This window comes from Trachymyrmex cornetzi, unplaced genomic scaffold (assembly GCF_001594075.2).
Source record: "Trachymyrmex cornetzi isolate Tcor2-1 unplaced genomic scaffold, Tcor1.1 scaffold11, whole genome shotgun sequence".
In the NCBI taxonomy this organism is placed as follows: Eukaryota; Metazoa; Arthropoda; class Insecta; order Hymenoptera; family Formicidae; genus Trachymyrmex; species Trachymyrmex cornetzi.
The window spans coordinates 476,970-499,138 of record NW_017295653.1 but is presented as its reverse complement, the minus strand read 5'-3'; the positions used below and the strand labels follow the sequence as shown (position 1 = coordinate 499,138).

The following is a 22,169-nucleotide window of genomic DNA, read 5'->3' as shown; positions in this document are numbered from 1 at the left end:
CATTTTTAACGCTATCCCGCGAACGAGATCGTTCCAGAAAATGTTTCTTTGGGCTACATATAAACCGCATTGCGAATACGATATAATATTTTCGCGAACATTTATATAAATATATTGGACGAAGTCAACTAATCGCTCATAAATCGGAATTGTCCTGAAAAGCGGCAAGAGATTTCCTCCGACAAACGAGATATTTCCGAGATTTCCAAGAACGAAATCAGGAGGAGGAAAAGTATCACGGAAAACATATACAAAGAGAGGCATTTTCTCTTGTAACAGAGAAAATATCACGAAAAGAAACAATTGTTTCTTGGACCAATATCCGCAACAATATCTATCGATTTACCACAATATACGAAATAGTGCCCACTGTCTTTGCCAATGATGGAAAAGGAATTCGCATTCTGCCAAAGCTCGCGAAAATAGGTCAAATCTCTTGGCATGCGAGAACTTAAAAGCACTGTAATTTCTGCTAAATAAATTTTAAGTTTTCGCTCCGAGATTACTCCGAAACTTCGATGGGTTTCATCATTTGTATTGTATTGGATTAACTAGTGAGGCGTGTGATGAAATTACATATTATCGAATTTAAAACAAGAATATTATAAACCTTGCGAAATTTTTCCAAATATTTTACCAATAAATAAATTTGAATATCTAATTTTAATATTTAATATAAATGAAAAAATTTAAACAATTATCATTATCGAAATATGTCAATCATCTGCGTAAAATTAAATTTTTCATGCGACTTTAATTTTTTTAAAAATTATAATAAATTATATAATAAATTATAATAAATTACCTAAAAAGTATAATATTTCATAATAAATTGTATATGATGTACAAAAAAGTTTACTAAAATAAAATAATTCGATGCAATGCAAAATTTAAAGTTAAATTGCACAGACAAGATCAACATTAATTAACATTAGGTTAATGATCTCCTTCTTTCTTTTTCCTGCTTCCCTCTTTCTCACTTTTTTCTCTACTGCTTTTTCTACTTTAAAATTTCCGTAACACAAACAATGAAAGAAAGTTACAATGAAGTTAGATCTATCGATATTCTCCTCTAAACCCTTTAAAAGTCTTTCTAAGTGCATTTTACGCGTTTAACTCGATTTCGTTCGTATAAATTCAAATATTTACCCGGATATCGGAAGCAACTACAATTGTCGGCAATCGTAAGAATATCCAAATTGCAGCGTCATATTCTATTTAAAAAACTCGACTTCTGTATGTATATAAATAAATATAATACCGTGCGATTCATTTTTTCCTGTGCAATTAATTATATGTGAAAAAAGAATGAAGGACACGAAATAATATCGTACGTTTAATAGAGCTAAGCGGCGAGCTTTGCAAGAAGGATTATTCAGGAGATGGAGGGAGAAAAGAGGGATGAAGAGAGAGAGAAAGAGAGAGAGACCCTGACCCATTTAATAATGACCTATTTCCAGAGATGCGCACAGAGACGTAATCGTCACTCGTACGCAGCAAACGCCATCCTGGAGTAAATTTGACCTACATCACGTCACTTGCAATGTCGCACGCTTTACACCTATGAGTGTTCCGTCTCCGGCGATTTAAATTGAGTCTGTAATATATTATGATGGATGTCTCCATAAACGGAATAAGATTACCCTGACGTACAAATACGGAAATCATACAGAATTAAAAAATTTCTTGTGGCAAGAAAAAAACTTTAAATTCAAATTTTTTTAGAAAAACAATTGTCCCACTGAATTTGTATTATAAGATAAATATATCGCAATAATAACGTAGTAAAATGTATGCCAAAATTGTTTTATCACATTTGTTAGAGATTTAATTATATGTTTTGTATCTCTCTCTGTTAAAGTAAAATTTATAATAGCCGATAATTATATTAATATTGTAAAATAGTGTAAATAATAAATACAGAATGATCCACGTAGTAATCATCTAACTTATATATTTATTTAAAAAAAAAAGAGATACAACTCCAAAACTTATTAAGATTACATAAATTATTTTCCATACTTTCTCTGAAGATCGACTCTATTTGAAACCAGTTTCCTAATGACTTCCACAATAATAATAACGAACGATATAAAAATATAATTGGAAAAGCGTTATTGGTGAGATTGAAGCTCTGAAGGAGCGATATTTATATCCGATTCATAACTCTTGCAATGAACGGAACTTAAAACTCGATTGATTTTGAGTAAGATCTAAATTTTAACGCCACAGCTTCAGCCATGGTGTACTCGTATATCGCAAAACTCTTGACATACATTCGGCCCGGACTTGCATCGTTCTTTCGGCTTTAAAGCACCTTTAAAGTAAGAGATCCATGGTATAGATTCGATAAGGGTCTCGATTTAAACAAAAATTAATTGCTTCACTCAACGGGCACATTTGTGCTCGTACGAGACCCTTAGAGACTCGAATTAAAGCGACAACTAGATTAACCGGTATACGGGCGTCGAATTTCACAGACGTGTTCGTTTGGACGACATTGAGTCGAGATTAGAGTTGTACATTCACGTACCGTATACCCGAGGTAGGAAAAAACACGAGTTAAAGAATCTGATCCTTTAAAAAGAATCCTTTAAAAAGAGGCAACAAGCTACTCCAGTATTTACTATGTATTCGAATATTGTTAATTTTATTTGTGTTAAATACTAACATTTAATATTTAACATTTACTTGCGTTAAATACTAACAGAACCTATGCAGCAATATTATTTAATCTCGTATTATTTTTATATAATATTGGTTAAAAGATATTGTTCGTGAAATCAATCGACGTAATATCAATTATTAAATATAAACTGTTTTTATATATCATATTCTATCTGTTGTTTTATAATTTACAATTTCTATATTTTGTTACAATAAGTGTATGTTTATTCACGATGATAACAGTTGTTATTTCAACTAGAAATAATATTATCTATGGAAGCATTTTTAGAAGTAAAATTTTTACATTCAGTTTTTAAATTAATCTCTCTCTTTCCCTATCTTTTTTTAATTTTTGAAATCTTGGTTCTCTATTTTGATAAATACTTTATTAAAGCTGAATTATTTACTTATTAAAAGTTATTGTGTCGTATCAAAGGAAAATTAATGCGTTGCTAGCTTTTTATTAAACTGTACATATTAAACTATTACATAATCATCAACCGGCCCGAACACGTGTAACTCTTATTACCAAGGACGATGTATAACCTTTAAACATCTCGTTTGTGCACATACAGGTTCGAATTGAATTTCAGGCAAGCACGAGGAAAAGCGGTGCACATAATATCTCGAAAGCTCGCATGGTCGATCGGCTCGTAACATCATCGGCGAGTTCACGACATCGGGAAAGCATCGTGTCGTAAAAATATCCGTTCGCCATCGTCCTCACATCGATAACGATGAACAGGACATCCGCGATATTGCGAGTTCTATCTAGCGGTGGCATAACACGGCAACATCACAACGGCGACGGTGCACTTAGAGCCCCACACATCGGCCACGTACATATAGGTATCGTGGCAAATGCAATTAGGGCACAGAAAGTGAAGTAAGCACGCGTACATACACACGTGCGTGCGTGCATGCGTTCGATTCCGGGTTTTCTGCGCGGCGAGATAGACGTGCAATTTTCACCGCGACGCAATATGGTGAACATATATACGCGTTATTTGCGTGCGCACTAACGCTGAACTATCGCTTTATATGCGAAAATAGATATAGGTATGTACATACAAGGATAATTGGAAACGCTTTTAATAAATCGTAGGAAGCCAATCAGCGTTCACAAATAAAATGCTGCAGTATTTATAACGAATTATAAATATTTAAATATAATCGCAAATAAAAATATATAGATATTTCGAATTTATCCGTGTTATCTTCCTACATCTTTCTCCCTCTTTCTCTTTTAATTTCGATAAATACATTTATTAAAACTGAATTATTTATTTATCAAACGTTATGTTGTGTCAAAACAAAATTAATATGTTAATCAATACATTAATTATTTAAATGAAAAGTCAAGTTAATTTTTAAAAAAATTTCTAGATTAACATATACTTGCTTTAAATTATAAATACAATGAAATAAAGTTAAAGAGAATCCATATAATCTAACGCAAAATGATAAAAAATTTAATAGCGTAAAATTTTTATCAAAGGAAAAAATTTTGATTACTACCTTATGTTTTAAAATATAATATGAAATTTCTTATAACGCGCGTTGCTGTAAAAATACTTCAAATGCGAACGAATAAACTCGCACTGGAGCATCGATCGATGCTTTTCGTTTAATATAAATATTCGAAGGTTGTGTGCATAATTAGGAACGCAAAGGTCAAAAGCTGCCATCATCGCGCATCACTGAAGATTTCGATGGCTGCGCATCTCTGAGAACTTATCCAGCCACGGTCGATAGTTTAAAATCGCTCATTATACAATAGCCACGAGCATCCGTGCGCAATAATTTGCATTGTTTCGCACTCTTCGCTCGACCGAACCCTCGTCGCTCGCATCTTACCGCCTCGACGACATGGATTTTCATTTGGCATTTGCGATGGACTTTGCAGTGCGGTAATTAAGGCCAAGATAACATCCCGCCAACGCATGTCGTGCTAGCAGGACACCCCTTGGGAAATGTATTAAAACTTGCGAGTTTTTCTTAGCTCAACCCTCTTTCAGCAAAAACATAACGCTTAATTCTCTTTGACAAAATCTATAACGACGCTCTCTGATAAAATTTATAAAATATAATAATGCCAACAGCTATATGTATAATAGAAAGCAGAAGTCAATTTCTCAAGCATAAAGACGATGTTTAAAATTAAGTACAGTGAGACAAAAAGAATAAATATAATAACTTTTAATTTAGTTTTTCTTAATTAAAAAAATAATATAGAAATAATATAAAAATGGAACCGAGTATAAAACACAGAATAGATAATAAAATAAAATTGTAACTGATTTAATTCTTTTGTGGATTATATTTTCCTGAAGCACAACACTAATTGCAAAAACGCGGTAATTATTAAGAATCGATAACTTTTATCGATATTTCCCCTCGGAACAAAATGACGCATTTGCATAATCACGAATAGTACTTTACCGTGTACCTACGAGTAGCGCATGGGAATAATTGCAGTAATTTTCATTATTGCGCGTCGACAATGTACACGACAGAAATGCTATATAAGCATGCAGAATTTCGCACGACACGTAAGCGCGTGCATCGCGTCCCGTTTAAGCACACAGCCTGGCATCCTCAACGTTAAGAATTTCATAATCAAGTTTTCCACGGTATTTAGAGCGTAAGTTACGCATGACGCATGTTCAATGAGATTTCCGACATTTCCATCGTATATGGATTTTCACAGTGAAAAGCAAATAACTACGAAATTAACTGAAAGATATAAACACAAAGACTATGCGGGCCAATAATAAGCACATTGCGTAATTAACGTGATATAATTTCGAGATGGAGATTTGTATACATTACTATTTTTAGAAATTATTATTTATATATAAATTATTTTTGTATAATTATTATTTACATGAATTATTGTTATTTATAGAAATTAATATTAATTTTCATTCATTTGAAAAATATACACTTAGTAACAGTATTATATGTATTATATGTATATACTGTTTTTTTACACTCATGTTTATTCAAGTAAAAACAAGTGGGACGTCGATATTTGCGCACGTCCGTAACACGTATAATTTACTATTACGTTATATCTTTAAACTAATACCTAAAACTTTGTAAATGTCTATTCCTGCTTTTATATGGAATTCTTTATACTCTTAATATTCATAATTAAAAAAATCACTCAATATCAAGTACTACAATCTCATTTCATCAACGTAAACGACCATTATTGATTTGATAAGTATGTTTCTTTCAATTAACAATTAACCGTCAATTCGCCACAGTCTCGCTGCGAATAAACTTTAGTTATTGAGAGCAGCAGCAACCATGCTTCTCTGCTCGTCATTTCAAGATTAAACATGACAGCGTGATAATGCCGCGGCTGCAGTTGATACGAAAATTCTCCGCATATAGCATGCTGGACCAAATGATAACTCGCATCAACCGGTTGTCAAGAGTTTAGTTCTCTAAAAAATATTCTACTAAATGAATCTCAATAAATCCTTCAAAACGCATTATTTTCCGCATTTAAATGCGGAAATCCAATCACGTTCGAAAAAAATGTATTCGCCTGTTAATGTAAAATATGTGTAGTTCTACATGGAAAGATCAATTTTGTTGAAGTATCTAAAAATTTAGCTACATATCTGAAAATAATTATGTTTGAATCAAAATAATCATGTAGAACGCTCAAACTGGTTCTAGAATGTTTAAATTTTTTACAGCATTATCGCAATCAAGCGTTTATATTGTTTATAATTATTTTGATAATTCAAAATTATTTTCAGATCTGTATCTAGCTAAAATTTTTCTATATTTCAGCAAAGCTGGTCTTTTCGTGTATTGCAGTAATTCTCTGAGATTCTCTCTCTTTCTCTCCCTCTCTCCCTCTCTTGTGTTTTACGCATACCAGGCTCTTAGATTTCAACCCTCGAATTCTGAGAGTTTCATGGATCGCGCGAGATTCTCTAATAATAAAATTCCCATACGTACGTCGAACAATCTCGAGGAATGCCAGAGATATCGATTTCAACATAAAGATAGTTCAAGCAAAGATGTAATAACATTTGGATGCAAAGATAAAATATTGACGTAGTAACAATTAATATGTGTTTCAAATCTCGAGTTTCGGAACGCATCGGGCATGTTTGCTTGCTTATCCGATTGTATTAACTGTTACGGAGTACATCGCGGTGATACCGAGAATCTGGCTGAGTTACGCGAACATGAGTTTCCCGACGACATGTAATCGCATTAAAACACCTCATATAACGCAGGAACGAACCGCACTGGTAATTATAAAAGTTCGCGACATCTAAGTAGCAATACATCGCCGGTAATTGGCGTAATGTAGCCTGGTATACGAGCGTCATCGTAACGTAGCTTGATATACGAACGTGGACGATTAAACTTTCAACAGTGCTCCACATAATGAATACGTCGTATCGGCGGATGGTGCACGCTACACCAAATCGTTAACGCGATACTCCCTTTAACGCTCTTTGTAAGTACTAATCGATAACATAATAAACGCATAAAGCGTCTCGTCATCTAACCAAATGAGAACAGCTAATTAGAATAATCAGTTCAAGATACATTTTCGCGATGGATGAATCGAATTTCAAATGCGCAAAGTCTAGTATACTACAAATATAGACGTCCATTAAAATACTGGAAAAAAAACTAAATTTTAATAAATATTCGTTTGAATAGTTCTAAGTAAATATTTACTAAATGTAAATACATATTTATTTGATACAAAAACCATTAATTTGATTTAACTATCATTTTTTTATTAAGTAAATATTCGTTTGAATAGAACTAAGTAAACATTTACTTACAGTAGATGAATATAAATATAAATATTTATTTACTGTAAGTAAATATTTACTTAGTTCTATTCAAACGAATATTTATTCAACAAAAAAATAATAGTTCAAAATCAAATTAATGATTTTCGTGTCAAATAAATATGTATTTACATTTAGTAAATGAATATTTACTGTAAATAAATGTTTACTTAATTCTATTCGAAGAAGTGTGTATTAAGATTTAGTAAATTTTTTTTCAATGAAGAAATTGATAAATTCTACGATAAATAGAAGAAATACGTGAGATGATTCTTTGGACAATAATTTCTTCTATCAGCACTGCGTATTGATTTATTATTATTCAATATCAGAAAAAAAATTCAATACGTCAAAAGTTATTTCGAGTGCTTTGCTTTCAAAGCTTAACTTTCCTCTGTAGACTAGTTATTCCACGGAAAAGATATTATTGATCCCATGCAGCGAGAAGATCCATTGTCAAGTTACCGAGGAATAAGACGCTTCCATGACAAACGCTTACCTGATTCGCTTTGTTGATTTGCTTCTTGAGCCCGGCGAACGCCATGATGCTGTCGCGTCGTTGCCTGGATCACACGTAAATCGTCCTGACCTGTAACAAAACGGAAACGAGACTGTCAGACAGGTTGCACGTGTGAATTCAACGAGAAAGAGAAACTCATATAGAAAAAGAGGATCGAAAAAGAGAGAAAAAGAGCGAACGTTGGAAAAATAGGACAAAAGTTTGGAATTTATGGTCGCTGGCTCCTCGCCAAGGCGAATGGGATGATTTTGAATGCTATCGATCGATCGTATGTCGTGTTTTCCAGCATCATGACTCCGTCGCTGATGTAACCCGATTGCCTCGTGTGTGGTTCAGCCATACAGGTGTCGGGCGGAGGCAATGCCGATGGCCGCGAGTAAATAAGTCTCGTGGGTCTCGTGGTGATCTCACACGCGTGAAATCTTAAGTCGCAATGTGCTGCCGACCCGACCTCTTAACAGGCTCTAATGAGAGTAAATAATGTGTGCTCTTATTAACGACGGACGGCCCGCATCGATAGATCCTTCACGCGCGACTTCCAAGGCTTTTGGTACACGAAAAGAATGATTTTGCTGAAGTATTTAAAAATTTAGCTATATATATAGCTACTGATCTGAAAATAATTTTGTTAAACTGTCAAAATAATTAAAACGCTTAAACATGATGAGCAAAAAGTTTTGATATTCTAGCGCCAAAATTTGAGCGTCCTACATAATTAATTTGACAGTTCAATAAAATTATTTTCAGATCTATAGGTAGTTAAATTTTTAGATACTTCTCTTGCACCAAAATACTATTCTTTCAGTGTATGACGGGGAATAAAATAACGTCATCAAATTCATGCTAAACATAACTAAAAAATCTATAACTTTCTAATGAAGACAATCGATCTATAACTGCTCAATAAAAAACGACTTTTTCTCAAACTGGTTATTTTTGTGATTTTAAATGCCGATTACGAATTCGTTTTTTAAATTACGCCATCACGTCACAATTTTTAGAAATTTAGAATTAAATTTGGAATAACAAAAACAGTTATTTTCACGTATTACGTCATAAATACGATATCTGACATGTTCGAGAAGTTTTATTGGAATCAAAATTAACCTTTAATTAGTCGCGTGAAGTCGCCGTGACCCCAAGTCATTTTATTTCACGGCGTGAGTATTTTCGCGCGACTAATTAAAGGTTAAGTATGTTATTAGAACTTTCAGTTTCTCAAAAGGATTTTTTAGTATCAACTGTGGTTAATAATATTCGTAGTTAAATATGAAATCTTATATTGCGGAAAAGTTGTAAATTAGGTCGTTGACAATTTACCAAATAGCTTTCAGTTATATTTACTTAAAGAGTTTTCTTCTAGAGTTTTTTAAGTCACTAAATATGATTCCAATATCAAAATTGATAAATTTAAAACGGCAGATTCAATACAATGGATGGTAAAACTTTAAAAATAACCGAATTGTTGCAAAAATTTATATTTAGAGAGACCTTCCATGATTTTTAATTTGTCAATTCTGACATCGGATTCATATTCGATGGTCTAAAAAAATTCTTAAGTTTTTTTTTTTAAATAAACACAATTAGAAGTTATTTAGTAAATCGTTAATGATCTAATTTATATAACTCTTTCGCAATTTCCTGAATTTAACCATGAATATCTTATTGATCATAATAGCCGATACCAAAAATTTCTTTTGAAAGCTAAAAGTCCTAACAATATATTGATTTAATTTTGATTGCAATAAAATTTCAATATGTCACATATCAGTAGTTACAATGTGACAAGATATATAAAAATAATCCTTTTTGCAATTTTAAATGCAAATTTTTCAAAATTGTAACGTGATGAAGCAATTTGGAAAACGGATTCGTATTCAGCGTTCAAGAAACTACAGCAAATGACTAGTCTCGTTTTGATGTTCTTTTTTATCGAACACTATAATTTATTTAAATCCATTGACTGTAAGTCATAGAATTGTTTTATCGTTTTATATAACCCGATCAATGAACGTATATCTGTAGTGGGAATCTTATTAGAGCAAGTACAACGTACTTATTAATGCAATTGCGTAAATCGATTTCTCAGAAAAACGTACGGAAATGTCGCAATATAAATAGAGGAAGTGTACGCATTTTAAAAATTTCTGAATAATAAATCTATGGGATGATTTAACACAATGGCGAATTATTGCGTCCTCTTAAATAAAAGCAATATTGCAAGTCGATAAATTCATGTATATGGAGATGTCTAGTACAATACAGAAATTTTATTCGCAAAATCTAACGAATAAATCTATTAAAGGAAATTTGCTTGATTAATAGTACGTGACACGTTCCTCGTTGATGACTCTTTTGTACAAATTCTGCATATCGAAATAGACATTTAATATGGAAAAGTTGTAGCAACGAGATGTCTATAAATTCTCGACAGGTTTCAATAAAAGCAAATTGTCCATCAATAAATTCCTCGCGCAACATTTCTCGTACTGAGCTAAAAATTCAGTCTAACAAAATCTTATATAAATGTGAAATGTTTAAATGCCAAATCTGTAGCAGTTAAACGCGAATAACGTTTACCGCGAATAATCGACAAATTCCCAACATGATTCTCTTATAAAAAGTCTGAATAAATCCTAGAGTGTGAATTTCGCAAGGAAGTATACCTATCGAGCTAAAGAAGCTCTACAAGCAGGCGCAAAGAGTCTATAATTGATCCGAGTAGTCGGCGATTCCGACGAGCAAAGGTCGTCGGAACCTTATACGATTAATTAACCTCACGAAACCAGCCGAAGGCAAACTAAGTCGAAACTCTTCGCATATACATTGCACTCGTAGTAAAAAATTACCGGCCGATAATTCTTTCTGAGTAATTCTTGTCAATAGCAGAATCGAGGTTTCCGTTAACGTGCCGCCGACGGATTCTCTGAAGTGAATAAACGCTCTATTAATGAGAAGAGCCACCGTTTGTACGGCGAACTTTTAGAATGGCACGCATTGACCGCGATATACCATTGAAACTATCTTAATAGGTATATTAATAAATGCAATTTTTTTATTAATAAACAAGCATAGGAAGATTAAATTCATAATAATCGATGAGGGTTTTATTAAAGACACGAAGGTTTGATTAATCAGACCGGTATTGCAACCGAAAGATTCGGTGAGATAGATCGATGGAGAGAAGGATACAAGATTTGGTAAGTGGGCGACTGGACGGGAAGATGGAGGATTATACTGACACAGTCCGATAACAACGGTTAATGTCCCAATTTTCTTACGACACAATAATTTGATTATTAATGTGCTGACTGTACCATTAGATATTAAGTGCCGTATTTGCACTCTTAAGTTAAATTCTTGCGTCTTAATAGTAGAATTATACAGTAATAATAAATAAACGAATGATAATAAAACACATAATATTGAAAGAGTAGATGGCAGTACGGTACTGAATAGTAAAATGTAGAGTCATAAAAGATAAGCAGAATAATGAAATTTATCAGAATAATGAAATTTAAACAGAAATTTTATGTAAGAAAAGAAACGTAAGTGATAAGATTAGCTAAAACTGCAATAAAAACAACAGTAAACTATAAAATGTAGCCAGAATAAGTAAAATTTAACATAAAGGACTATAACGTAGATTGTGAGTTGGTGCGCGATATCGAAAAGGATAAGAGTATATTATATATAGCAGGTAGCGCCGATGACAGCACAGAATATAGAGAGCTATAACATAGCTTTACGACATAGGTAACTACAGTACAGTGCTATGTCTGGTAAAAATGGAATACAGCGAGAGACCGACCGATTACAGGTAGGTATAGATGGATGAAGACAATCACGTTAGTAGACTTCAACTCCGAGACTACAACCCCGTTGCGAATTGTACTCGTCACTGAGCTTGCTATACCCAACAGCAATTTCGTCTCGTGTCATCCATAGTCCGCGAACGGGACGACACGTCGCTCCAGAAGACCCGTGGTACGTCACACCGCACGCGATACCAAATTACCAGGGCGACGATTCTCGTGCCGGGAACGGAAGGGAGGACTACGATAACAAAATACAACGCGGTAGCGCGGTGGACAAATAGTTGACAATGCAAAATGCAAGTTACAACAAGGACGTGTCTCACCTCTGAGCGCTCTCAGCCCTCCGGCGCGAACCGAACACCCCCAAACGCTGCACGCCCTGGCGCACGCCGATATGGACGGCGACGTGGACGACGTCGATGGATCACGTCGACGATGAAAGAGACGCGAGGCGAATGCGTGGCCTCTACGTGCGTGAGGAACAGGAGGGAATCCGCGTGGGCCCACGACCCACGAGCACCGCACTGACTACTCTCGTACGTGATCGGTCTCTCGCACACTGCGAAGTCTCCTGCTAGGGGGTAGTTTTCTGCTGGCCGATCGATACGCGGCTCGGTTTCGCGGTCTCTCTCGCTCGCGTGCTCGCTCACCTCTGCCGTTCCCTCCTCTCTCTTCCACTGGTACCCTCCTCATCTCTCCCCGCCTCGTTTCGATACCATTCCCTACCCTTTCTCTCGCGATAACCACCTCTTCCGCCAGGGACGGATCCAGGGAGGAAACTGCACGAAGAGAATTAATTTTCCGTGTTTTCTGTAAGACGTTCTCCAGAAAGCTTAAAGTATTATCTCGCAACATGCGACAGATAAAATATCAAGAATAAGGACAATCATGACTAGCTTCTTCTCGGTTGGAGAACATAATTTTTTATGTCCATTGCAATTCCTCCCATAGGTACTTTCCAAGATCCACCTCTGTCTACCCTTTCCCTAACGTCCTCTCTTCTCCTTCCACGTGCGCCGCAACCCTCGACTTTATTCGCGCGCCTTTGCTCCCTTTACGTTTATATCGGGTGTCTGTAACAGCGAGGAGTTATTGTGGTATGTCGCTTACTTCTGGAATTCACGCACGCGCACAATAGGGATGAATAAAGTGAACAATGTTTGTCATTTCCTAGGACGGAACAATATAAATCCCTATCCTTACGAAGAAAATTTAATTTGACACGGTGGATTCACTAACATAAATAGAATAATACGAGGTCGTGAACATGAAAGAGTATATATAAATAAAATTTTTCCAAATTATTAATTATACTCGTATATATATTTCGTATTGTGTAAAATATGAATGAGAAAGCATCAGACATGATAGTTTAATTTCTTTATTATTAACAAACGGCTATTATTACCAGCAAATAAAAAAGTTTTTCTTTATATAATGCAAACTAAAAGAAAAAACGGAATAATAAATTTATAAATCGATATCTATGAATGGAACAAATTATGCATTTAAGATTTCATTAAATTTTAATTTTTTTTTTTTTAGATATTATTTCATTCGTATTTATATCATGTTTTAACATTCATAAAATTAAAGGCTATTTTTTTGTATTTTTTTACTTAATTTTAAGCTAGAAAGAATAATGAGTTATAATTCTATCAATTATATGTCAAAATTTTTTGACGTAAAATCTTCTAATTTAATCAAAGAGCAAAATTTTATTGCTATTATATTCATGTAAAAAGGTATAGAATTTATTAATTAAAGTTTGCATTAACATTTAAATTGTCGCCTGCTACATCTTTTTGTTAATACATGTCTAAAATCTTTCATGAGACATCTGTCAGACTCGTCTCTCCAATATCTCTAAAATGTATATTCTATAAATATCGTAATTAACTTTCTTGATATTTTTCGAATATTTTTCCGGGTCGTCAACCGCTTCGTATATTGTCTTTCTCCGAGGAAGAGCTTTCTCTATGATCGGATATAAAAATTCCAAGAACAAATGAGCCTCTCGAGAAAAAAACGAGATTGGTAATAAAAGAGAGCAAACGAACGTAAGGCGAATCGATTTTGCAATTCATTAATATCGTCCTGTTAAAAGGACCTTTCTGCTTTCCTCTTATTGTGTGCGTAATACGGTCGTGATCTCAATAACCTATCAATTATGAATATAATCAGTCTCTCTCGTAATCGTTGTTTGCAATACGATTTGTCGCGATCTCTCGAGCTGACAAGCTCTCTTTTCTTCCGCCTCTCGTACTCTTTTTCCTTTTGCACTAGTTATTCACTTCAGCCTTTCTATGTTGGCGAGTAGACACTCATTTAAGAGTGTCATTTAAAAATACACGCGCGGAATATGTACATCTACTCACGAAGTAATTTTTTTAAATTTAAGACGCGGATTCGAGAACCCCTTCGCGAAACCGTCGCCTCCACTATCGCATTTAATTTCCCAGAAGACACTTAATTAACGTTAGAAAGGGATGAGCCGTTGGATCAAAACAATCCTTTTAATCACGTTTTCCGTAAAATACCCAAGAGCTAAGCCCATAATAGTTTCTTGGAAATCAAATGTCAACAATATTGCGATATAAAGAAAGAGGTTTGGTTCTTCTTATATTTTAACTTTTGCAAAGATCATAATCAATTCTGACTTTAAGATACAATCATATAAGTATACTGCTGTTTATTTATTACAATTAATTATAATCGCTAAATACGACATGCGATTGTATACTCTATAAATAAATTGCGATATATTGTAAGTAATTTGTGCGTTATAAGAAGTTTCTTTATTTTTATAATCATCATAATACAATAATTAATAATATTGAATATAAATATATAATATATTAAAAACTATGAAGGACTAATAAAAAGTACGTAGTGATATGTGGTGCGCAAATTTATGTTCAATAAAATATATTCGAAATTACATTACTCAATAAATCGAATTCTGGCTGATGAGGTGATATTTTTCGCAATAATTTTGTACAGTGTTTTAAATATATTCATTAATCAATTAATCTTGAATTATTTGTCAATTTAATTTGTGACATTACGTACTTCAGTTTCAATTTAGGACTGTGTTTCAAGACCAACAAATAAATTATAAAAAAATAACGTAATTTAAAAAATGTAGAATTATTATATAATATTTGTACCAGAAATTGTTAATCTTGCATATTACTTCAACCCAGATTATCAAATAAAAAATGCAGCACAGAAAATATTTTCTATTTGGCAAATTATTGATGTACACTGCAATTTGCAGAAAAAAATTTTTGGACGCTTACACATGTACATCGTTAATCCAAACGGATCTAAAAGCTGCTATTCCACCCACGTTAAAGGTCTTATATGCTACAATATTTCCACATTTTTCAATCACATCATTTTCGATATCATATTATTCCCATAAACGATCAAAATTGTTGATCCAAATATACAACGATATTCATTAAATAATTATTTCATCTCCATATCCTTCTATTAAGACACGCAATTAGTTTTACGAGGAACCAATAATTCCTAATGTGTAGGTGCTTTAGATACATTGTATATATAGATGCGTTGCGCTTGTATTTTGTTAATTATACAATAAAATAACATAAAAAATAACGAGCGTAATTTAATATTTCAGTAAAATATTAAATAATTCATTAGTTATATTGTGTGTGTGTGTGTGTGCACAAAAATAAATATTATTGCAAATAATTTTATGCAATTTTGTAACATATGATGTCATTGCATTATTTCCACGTATAATTGATACATCGTATTGGAAATTCTTTTATGCTTTAACTTTTCATAGAGATATATGACATCTTCACTTTTTTCAATTTCATAGCAGATAATCCTTTTTCCATACTTGCAAAGAAATACATATCCCTTAGTCTCAACTACTTTGCAACGTTCATCAGGCCGGTGAACAATAGTGCTCAGCTAGTTTCCATGTCCTGTAATATATCAGTGAAATGGAATTTTCTGCAAAAAGGCGAACGCTGATTCTGAATCTGAGACGAGAAACTTTCTGTAAATACACGCGAAACTTGACAGGGTCGTTGCTAAGAAACCTTTATCTCAAAGAGCACGTACGACTGATCACGATATCGATATTATTCCGTAAAAATTCTTTTCCTCCTGTGTTGTGATAGTATCAAAGTTCACTGTAACCGTCGCGAATTATCCCCACAAAATATTTCTAAAAATATACATCACAGCAGGAGGCGATCGCCATACGACTCGCATCCTTTGTCGCGTCATGCGTCTTATCATCGCATACTTTCTCGTTTAATCAACCCAGCGTGTGTAGCTTTGGTATTCGAGATATACGAAAGATGATAACTGCAACATCCGACATTTTGTAAAATTTGTAACAGATTCTCATTGTCTTTCATGTGATTCCCTAAAAGAACAAACTTTGTATGCGTCTGTTAATACACTTTAATACGCTCAATATTTTAGAGGTTCACTCATATTTTATTTGTTTTATAATAAATCCGACTTACTTATTCGATGTATGACTTATGATATATTTTATGTAGCAAAATTCTTTATATTATGAAAAAATTATGTATCTATCTTTTTCATTCTGTATGAGTTAGATTACTACACTGAGAAAAAAATATATTTCTTGTATCAAATAAATATATCTTTATATTTAATAAATATTTAGTTGGCAGTATTCAACTAAATTTTTATTAAAATTGACTGTATTTTTTTTCAGTGTACAATCTTATTATTTCAATTATAAATAATATTGCAAATTATTAAATTATTATGTACAAAGTTTAAAAAAAAAGAGACTTTCATGTGTTATTTTCAAAGAAATTCACAAGCATGGAATCTAATTAATTTATTTCAAGCAACTATATACGATGATCATAATAAAAGTAAAAAATAAAATTCTGTTTACAACCGATATCGATTCTTTTGACTGTTTTAAATCTGAAAAAATAAATTTATGAAATGTAATATCCTGCTCAATAATTATAAAATAATATACGTGCAATATAATTTATGTACTCACACAGAATTCATGTGATTATTATATCATACTGTATATTGCAAAAATATCGTCTTCGTCTAAAATCTCTATCAAAAATCTGAGCCTGTTAGTCACAAAAATTTTGACACATATCTCGCGAGCAGTGCAACAGAATTTATTAAAATCATCACACATAAAAAAATGTTTGTCATAATCGTAAAGCCTTAAGCAAACAGACCAATCGCAGTTAAAAGTGCAGTCTTATGTTTTACCATGATTGGTCGATATGCTTACGATCTTACGACTAAAAATTTTTTTCCTTTGATGGTCTTTACAAGCAACTGCGATAATTTCGCGAGTACGCATTCGCTATAATGAATTTTCAGCAGTCGCTAAATATATGATCGCAAAGTAGAAACTGGTGACTAAGTAATATCACCGGTAATAAGACGCGATAATCATTTCCCAAGGAATCTATTTCCGTGGAGAACGCGCAGGAAAAAATATCGTAATTAAATAACTTACTGCGTCGGCATCGGTGTATCATGAATTGCGATTCCTACGTTAAGAATTAAGAAACTTCAAGTATTTAAAACATGACTTCGATTGGGAGAATGTCGCGATTCTAGATAAAGAGCGTTTTCTTAATAAACGTCTTATTATATTAAATGTATTAGTCATGTTTCGTTCGAGCTGCGATCAACATGCGTTTTTTAACTTGATACTCTTTTAGTGAATATTAATTGTAATTGATTTGATCAAATGGCGAGACGAATTCCTTCTATGTCTTGGGATTACAACATCAAATCTGTTAATCTGATGGTGATTTTTTCTTGAATATGAAGGGATTGATATTTTGAAATTGTATTGCTGAGGATGGCTTCAAAGTAAACTGAAACGTACTATTATTTATTGGAATAAAGATTCTATTTTCTGGATTAAAAATTTAAGATTGCGTATTAACTACCACGCTAACGTTCCCTGTTTTTTGGATTTTTTGTTATTTAAAACAGTTAACAAAAATAGATCCACGCAGAGTCAAGTATTAAATTAGGATAATAATATGTCTACGAAATTCATTATTTATTGATGTGCAAGAAATAAAAATATCTTTTCGCAAATGTTAGCAATAAATATTTCAACTCATTTTCTCTTATTGATAAGAGTCGATTAATATATCCTGGTATCGATTTTGCGCCAAGATTAATTATTGCGATAGTGCGAAGGAATTAACGTTGCTTATCATGCCGATATCTTTGTCACGTTCATAATTATATTGTTTGTCTTTTGTTGTAAACAAATCACGGCAAATGTATATGTGTGTAATCGCATCATTCCTAATTCAGAGAAATTGTAATATAACTCTCGTAACAATGTCACGTGCTAATTCAAGTCGCCGACATTTTAAATAATATTGACAATTATTATAATAGGATACACTTGACAGCGTGATTTAGAACATAATAAATTCAATTAATGTGTAAAATGTCGGACACGTTCACAATTTACATTCTATGACATGCAGTTTATTTTCATTTGGAATCCTAGTTCATCGCGCAATGCAATCACGGTGAAATCATTTCTTATACGATATAAATAGTATCGCCGATAATCCACCGATATCGGAATTATCACGTTCAGTGTTCAAAATTTTTCTACACAATCACTTTACCGTATTTGTAAAATCGTTTGATATTCGTGACGCAGAATGTTATTATACACGGACGCCATATATGAACTTGTTACAAACTACACGTGTTTCGTGAAATTATATCCGTATTATTTACGATATTGATAGATCGCTTTCTATATGATGTATCTGCAATTTTCATGGAAAAAAACTTTATAACGATGCATTAAAATGCTATATGCATTAATATATAGATGAAGAACGTTATCGAAGAAAATACGGGACGGGCGTGTGTTACGTGGAAATTTTCGCGAATTATTGGCTAAATGTAGTAAAATTGCGCTACGTTAAATTCTGCTCACTCGTTATACCGAATCTGGCGTATCGAAATATTAATTAATACCGGCATTTCATTACGTTGAATTGCGTACATATTGATGTAGACACTGTAATCCAATCATATCTCGTTCCACTGAACAGCTCATTCTATAACTACTGAATCGTTACATTATACAATGAAGTATTATATATATGTTATAAAATTCAATTTTTTATCTCTATAGAAAAAAAAATTCGGATCGTTATACATTTTTTTTAAATACGTTTTCAAGCTGTGCTCCAAATCTTTCGATAATTTTACGTACAAATTTTATATTCGATATACAGTCCCGTAAAAACCGTAATAATGCTTAAAGATTCCTAAGAATCTACCTTTAACATCTTATAACAGAAGTTCTAATATCAAAATGTCGAGACTTTAATAGTTATTGAATTATAAGCATTTAAAGTTAACGAATCGTACTGTCTAAAATTTGCGTGTTCAATAAGTGTGCAACGCAAAGTGCTAAAAATAAAAGCTAATTATCGCCTCTCGTTAACATTGCCATAAAGATTACGTATGCGAGGTTAAAATTATTGATATTTCTAATTATTAATATTTATTGTATTAAAAAATTATTATAGCCTCCACATTTTACAGAATTTTCATCTCAAAATAATTTCAGGAATCTTCCCTTAAGCTTGTTATGGTTTTTACGGTACACCCTGTATATGTATACAAACACACACACACACACACACAAATTCGAGAAAAAGAATATATATATTATTTTTCCTCGAATTTTTACCGAGTGAAATTGTTTCTCCTTTTGAATTATCAATATCTTATCTCCTGTATCGTTAACAGTAATAATAAAAATCATCGATAGCTGTTCATAATATTTATCACAAATTACGCGAAAATTACAGTGAATAAAAAGAAACAGTAGAAAATGAAGGATTTCCAAACTAAGATCCTCTATTGCGAGAACAACAAAATTAATTATTCATAATTTCTCTGACGCAATTGACATTAATTCTTTTAACCTTCTAACTCGCTATTCTCTTCAGAAAAGTCGCAACCTCGTAAAGCAAATCTCTATTAATTCTTTTCAATTTCCTTTATCTTAATTCAACGAATCTCCTATTATTCAAACTCACTCGCTCAAATTTACATACAAGCTGAATTTAGAGTCTCGCGTTATTCAGCAAGTGCGCGGAAGTAATTCATTTGTCGAGGTTTAAATTCAACAAATTTATCACTACCTGCTAACCCGAAAAAGAGACGCCTTCTTTATTCCACAGCGAAAGGCCACGGGGGTCAAACACAAATTTCCATCTCCGAATTTTTGGAAACGCGCAGCTTGCGGTCGGGCGGGCCGGGCAGCTGCGAACGTATAACGACGAATGCGACACGCGGTAAAAGTCGGAGGTCAAAGCGGATGCGCTGGATGCAATAAAAAGGAGCGAAATAATGGATCGCGAATGTGCGGGAACGATTTTTCTTTTTCTGCCGCTCGGCAGCATCAATGCCCCTCGGCATTCCCGTTTCAGCGACTTACGGCGTATATTAAATTATTTGTCATTATGTGCTCGCGTATTAAGCGACGCGAGAACCGCATTGATCGCCGAGCGAATGTGAGTCGTATCGATTTTCCACGGTACGGAAAGAAAAACGGTAGACGAAAATCGACGAGTTCATTAAATGGGGACATAATACTCCGATTTCAATTAAAGCTAATCACTAATTGCTTGTTAAATTGAAAGCCCAATTTGGTTGATTGTAATCGTCGATTACATGTTGTTGGCATCATTGAATACGTATACTCCAGATTACAGGAGAAGATGGATAATTTATTAATATATATGTCTCTCTCTCTCTCAATACCGGCATATTAACCCAGATAACATCATATTCAAAGTCGGGACGTAAGACGACGTAAATATTATGTCATTAAATATTACGTCATATTATATTATATATATATCACTTTAAGATTATATCATATATTATAAGACATCTTAAAAACGTCTTTAATATGTCCCAATTTTAAACATGTTATTTGGAAAGATTTTTTATGAATTATGATGAATTATGATGCATTACTCAATCATTTTTACTACACTGAATTAGTATACACTAAAGGCTGCTTTATATGAAGTATTTAAATACAGTAATGGCATAATATAATCAACTTATACACTAAAATAATTCATACAGAAGTGTGTAAAAATAATTTCGCCATCCCAGAAATGTGCATATGTGAGTAGTTATTTATATACTGGAATTGGCTTCAAAAAAGGAAACAAGAGGAAGAAACCGATATAAATACTATGATACAAATCGTACTTAACTTTTTTCTATTTTTAATTCTTCCAATCAGAAAAAGATAAAAGAATAAATTAATCTATAATGTCCATTTCTATCTCTAACAAAATTATGTCACTTCATTTATTTCCATCAATACTGATTAACTTTAGTCTTTTATCCATTTCTATCAATATAGATTAGTTTTAATCTCAATTTAATTTGCTCCTATTTATTTTTTTAATTTCTAAGAATTAAAAAAAGAAAAACTGCAGTTAAGTCAAACCGAGATTTAAATTAATCTATATTTGTAGAAATGGATAGTTAAGGTTAATCTATATTGACAGAAATGAACAATAGAAGATAATTTCAATGAAGACGTTGTGAACATTCAGAATGCTAAAATTTCGTCGCATTTTTAATATCTAAGTATAATTCAATAAATTTCGACTTCGGCAAACATATTGCACGCTCGCTAGGCACGTCTCTGAATACATAAATATTTTTTTAAATAACGTAACAATATCATTATTGAGCACTTAATCGTTTAAAATATTTATATATGTATACGTTTTTGATTTAACTTTGCAAATTTTTTTTATATACATAGAAGCTTTTAGTATACACTAATTTAGTGTAACAAAAATAAGTAATCGAATTCGCTTCAATTAAATTGTCAAAACAAAAGTTTCACTTTCTTACTTTGCAACAATAAATAAACGTTAGATAGAGTATCAGAGATTCCAAAAATTAATTCGGAGACCATAGGATTTGAGTTACATTGCAGCATCGATCCAACATCAGAACAATCGTTCGCGTCTATCGTAAACTATCGTCAATAGACCTTCATAGATACGGGTGTAATCGAGAAGAGGAAGGGAGCAAGTATCAGAGAGCCGGATCTCTCGGCTCCGGTTGCGAACTCGCAGCTGCAGCCGCAGATCGAGGGGAGTCGTCAATGGTTTCTCCGGGATGTGCGCGAGGGCAGAAGACTACAGTACGCTACGATCGGTCACGTGATACGCCCACGCTCATTCACGATCATTCAAAAATCCGCCGAGTCGCCCTGCGGCG

The 22,169-nt window shown here is 33.0% G+C and overlaps 1 protein-coding gene across 10 annotated transcripts in view; it reads right to left on the bottom strand.

Annotated features, from left to right (window-relative positions):
• Window positions 1–22,169, bottom strand: part of EndoA (SH3 domain containing GRB2 like, endophilin-A) — a 32,139-nt gene that overhangs the window by 9,090 nt on the left and 880 nt on the right. For 7 of the 10 annotated variants that reach the window (XM_018510576.1, XM_018510547.1, XM_018510607.1 and 4 more), the window contains exon 2: window positions 8,005–8,094. In XM_018510576.1, coding sequence (XP_018366078.1) covers window positions 8,005–8,049 — 45 coding nt within the window. In that variant the 5' untranslated portion in view covers window positions 8,050–8,094. The other 3 variants (XM_018510552.1, XM_018510560.1, XM_018510626.1) reach the window with 3 other exon arrangements.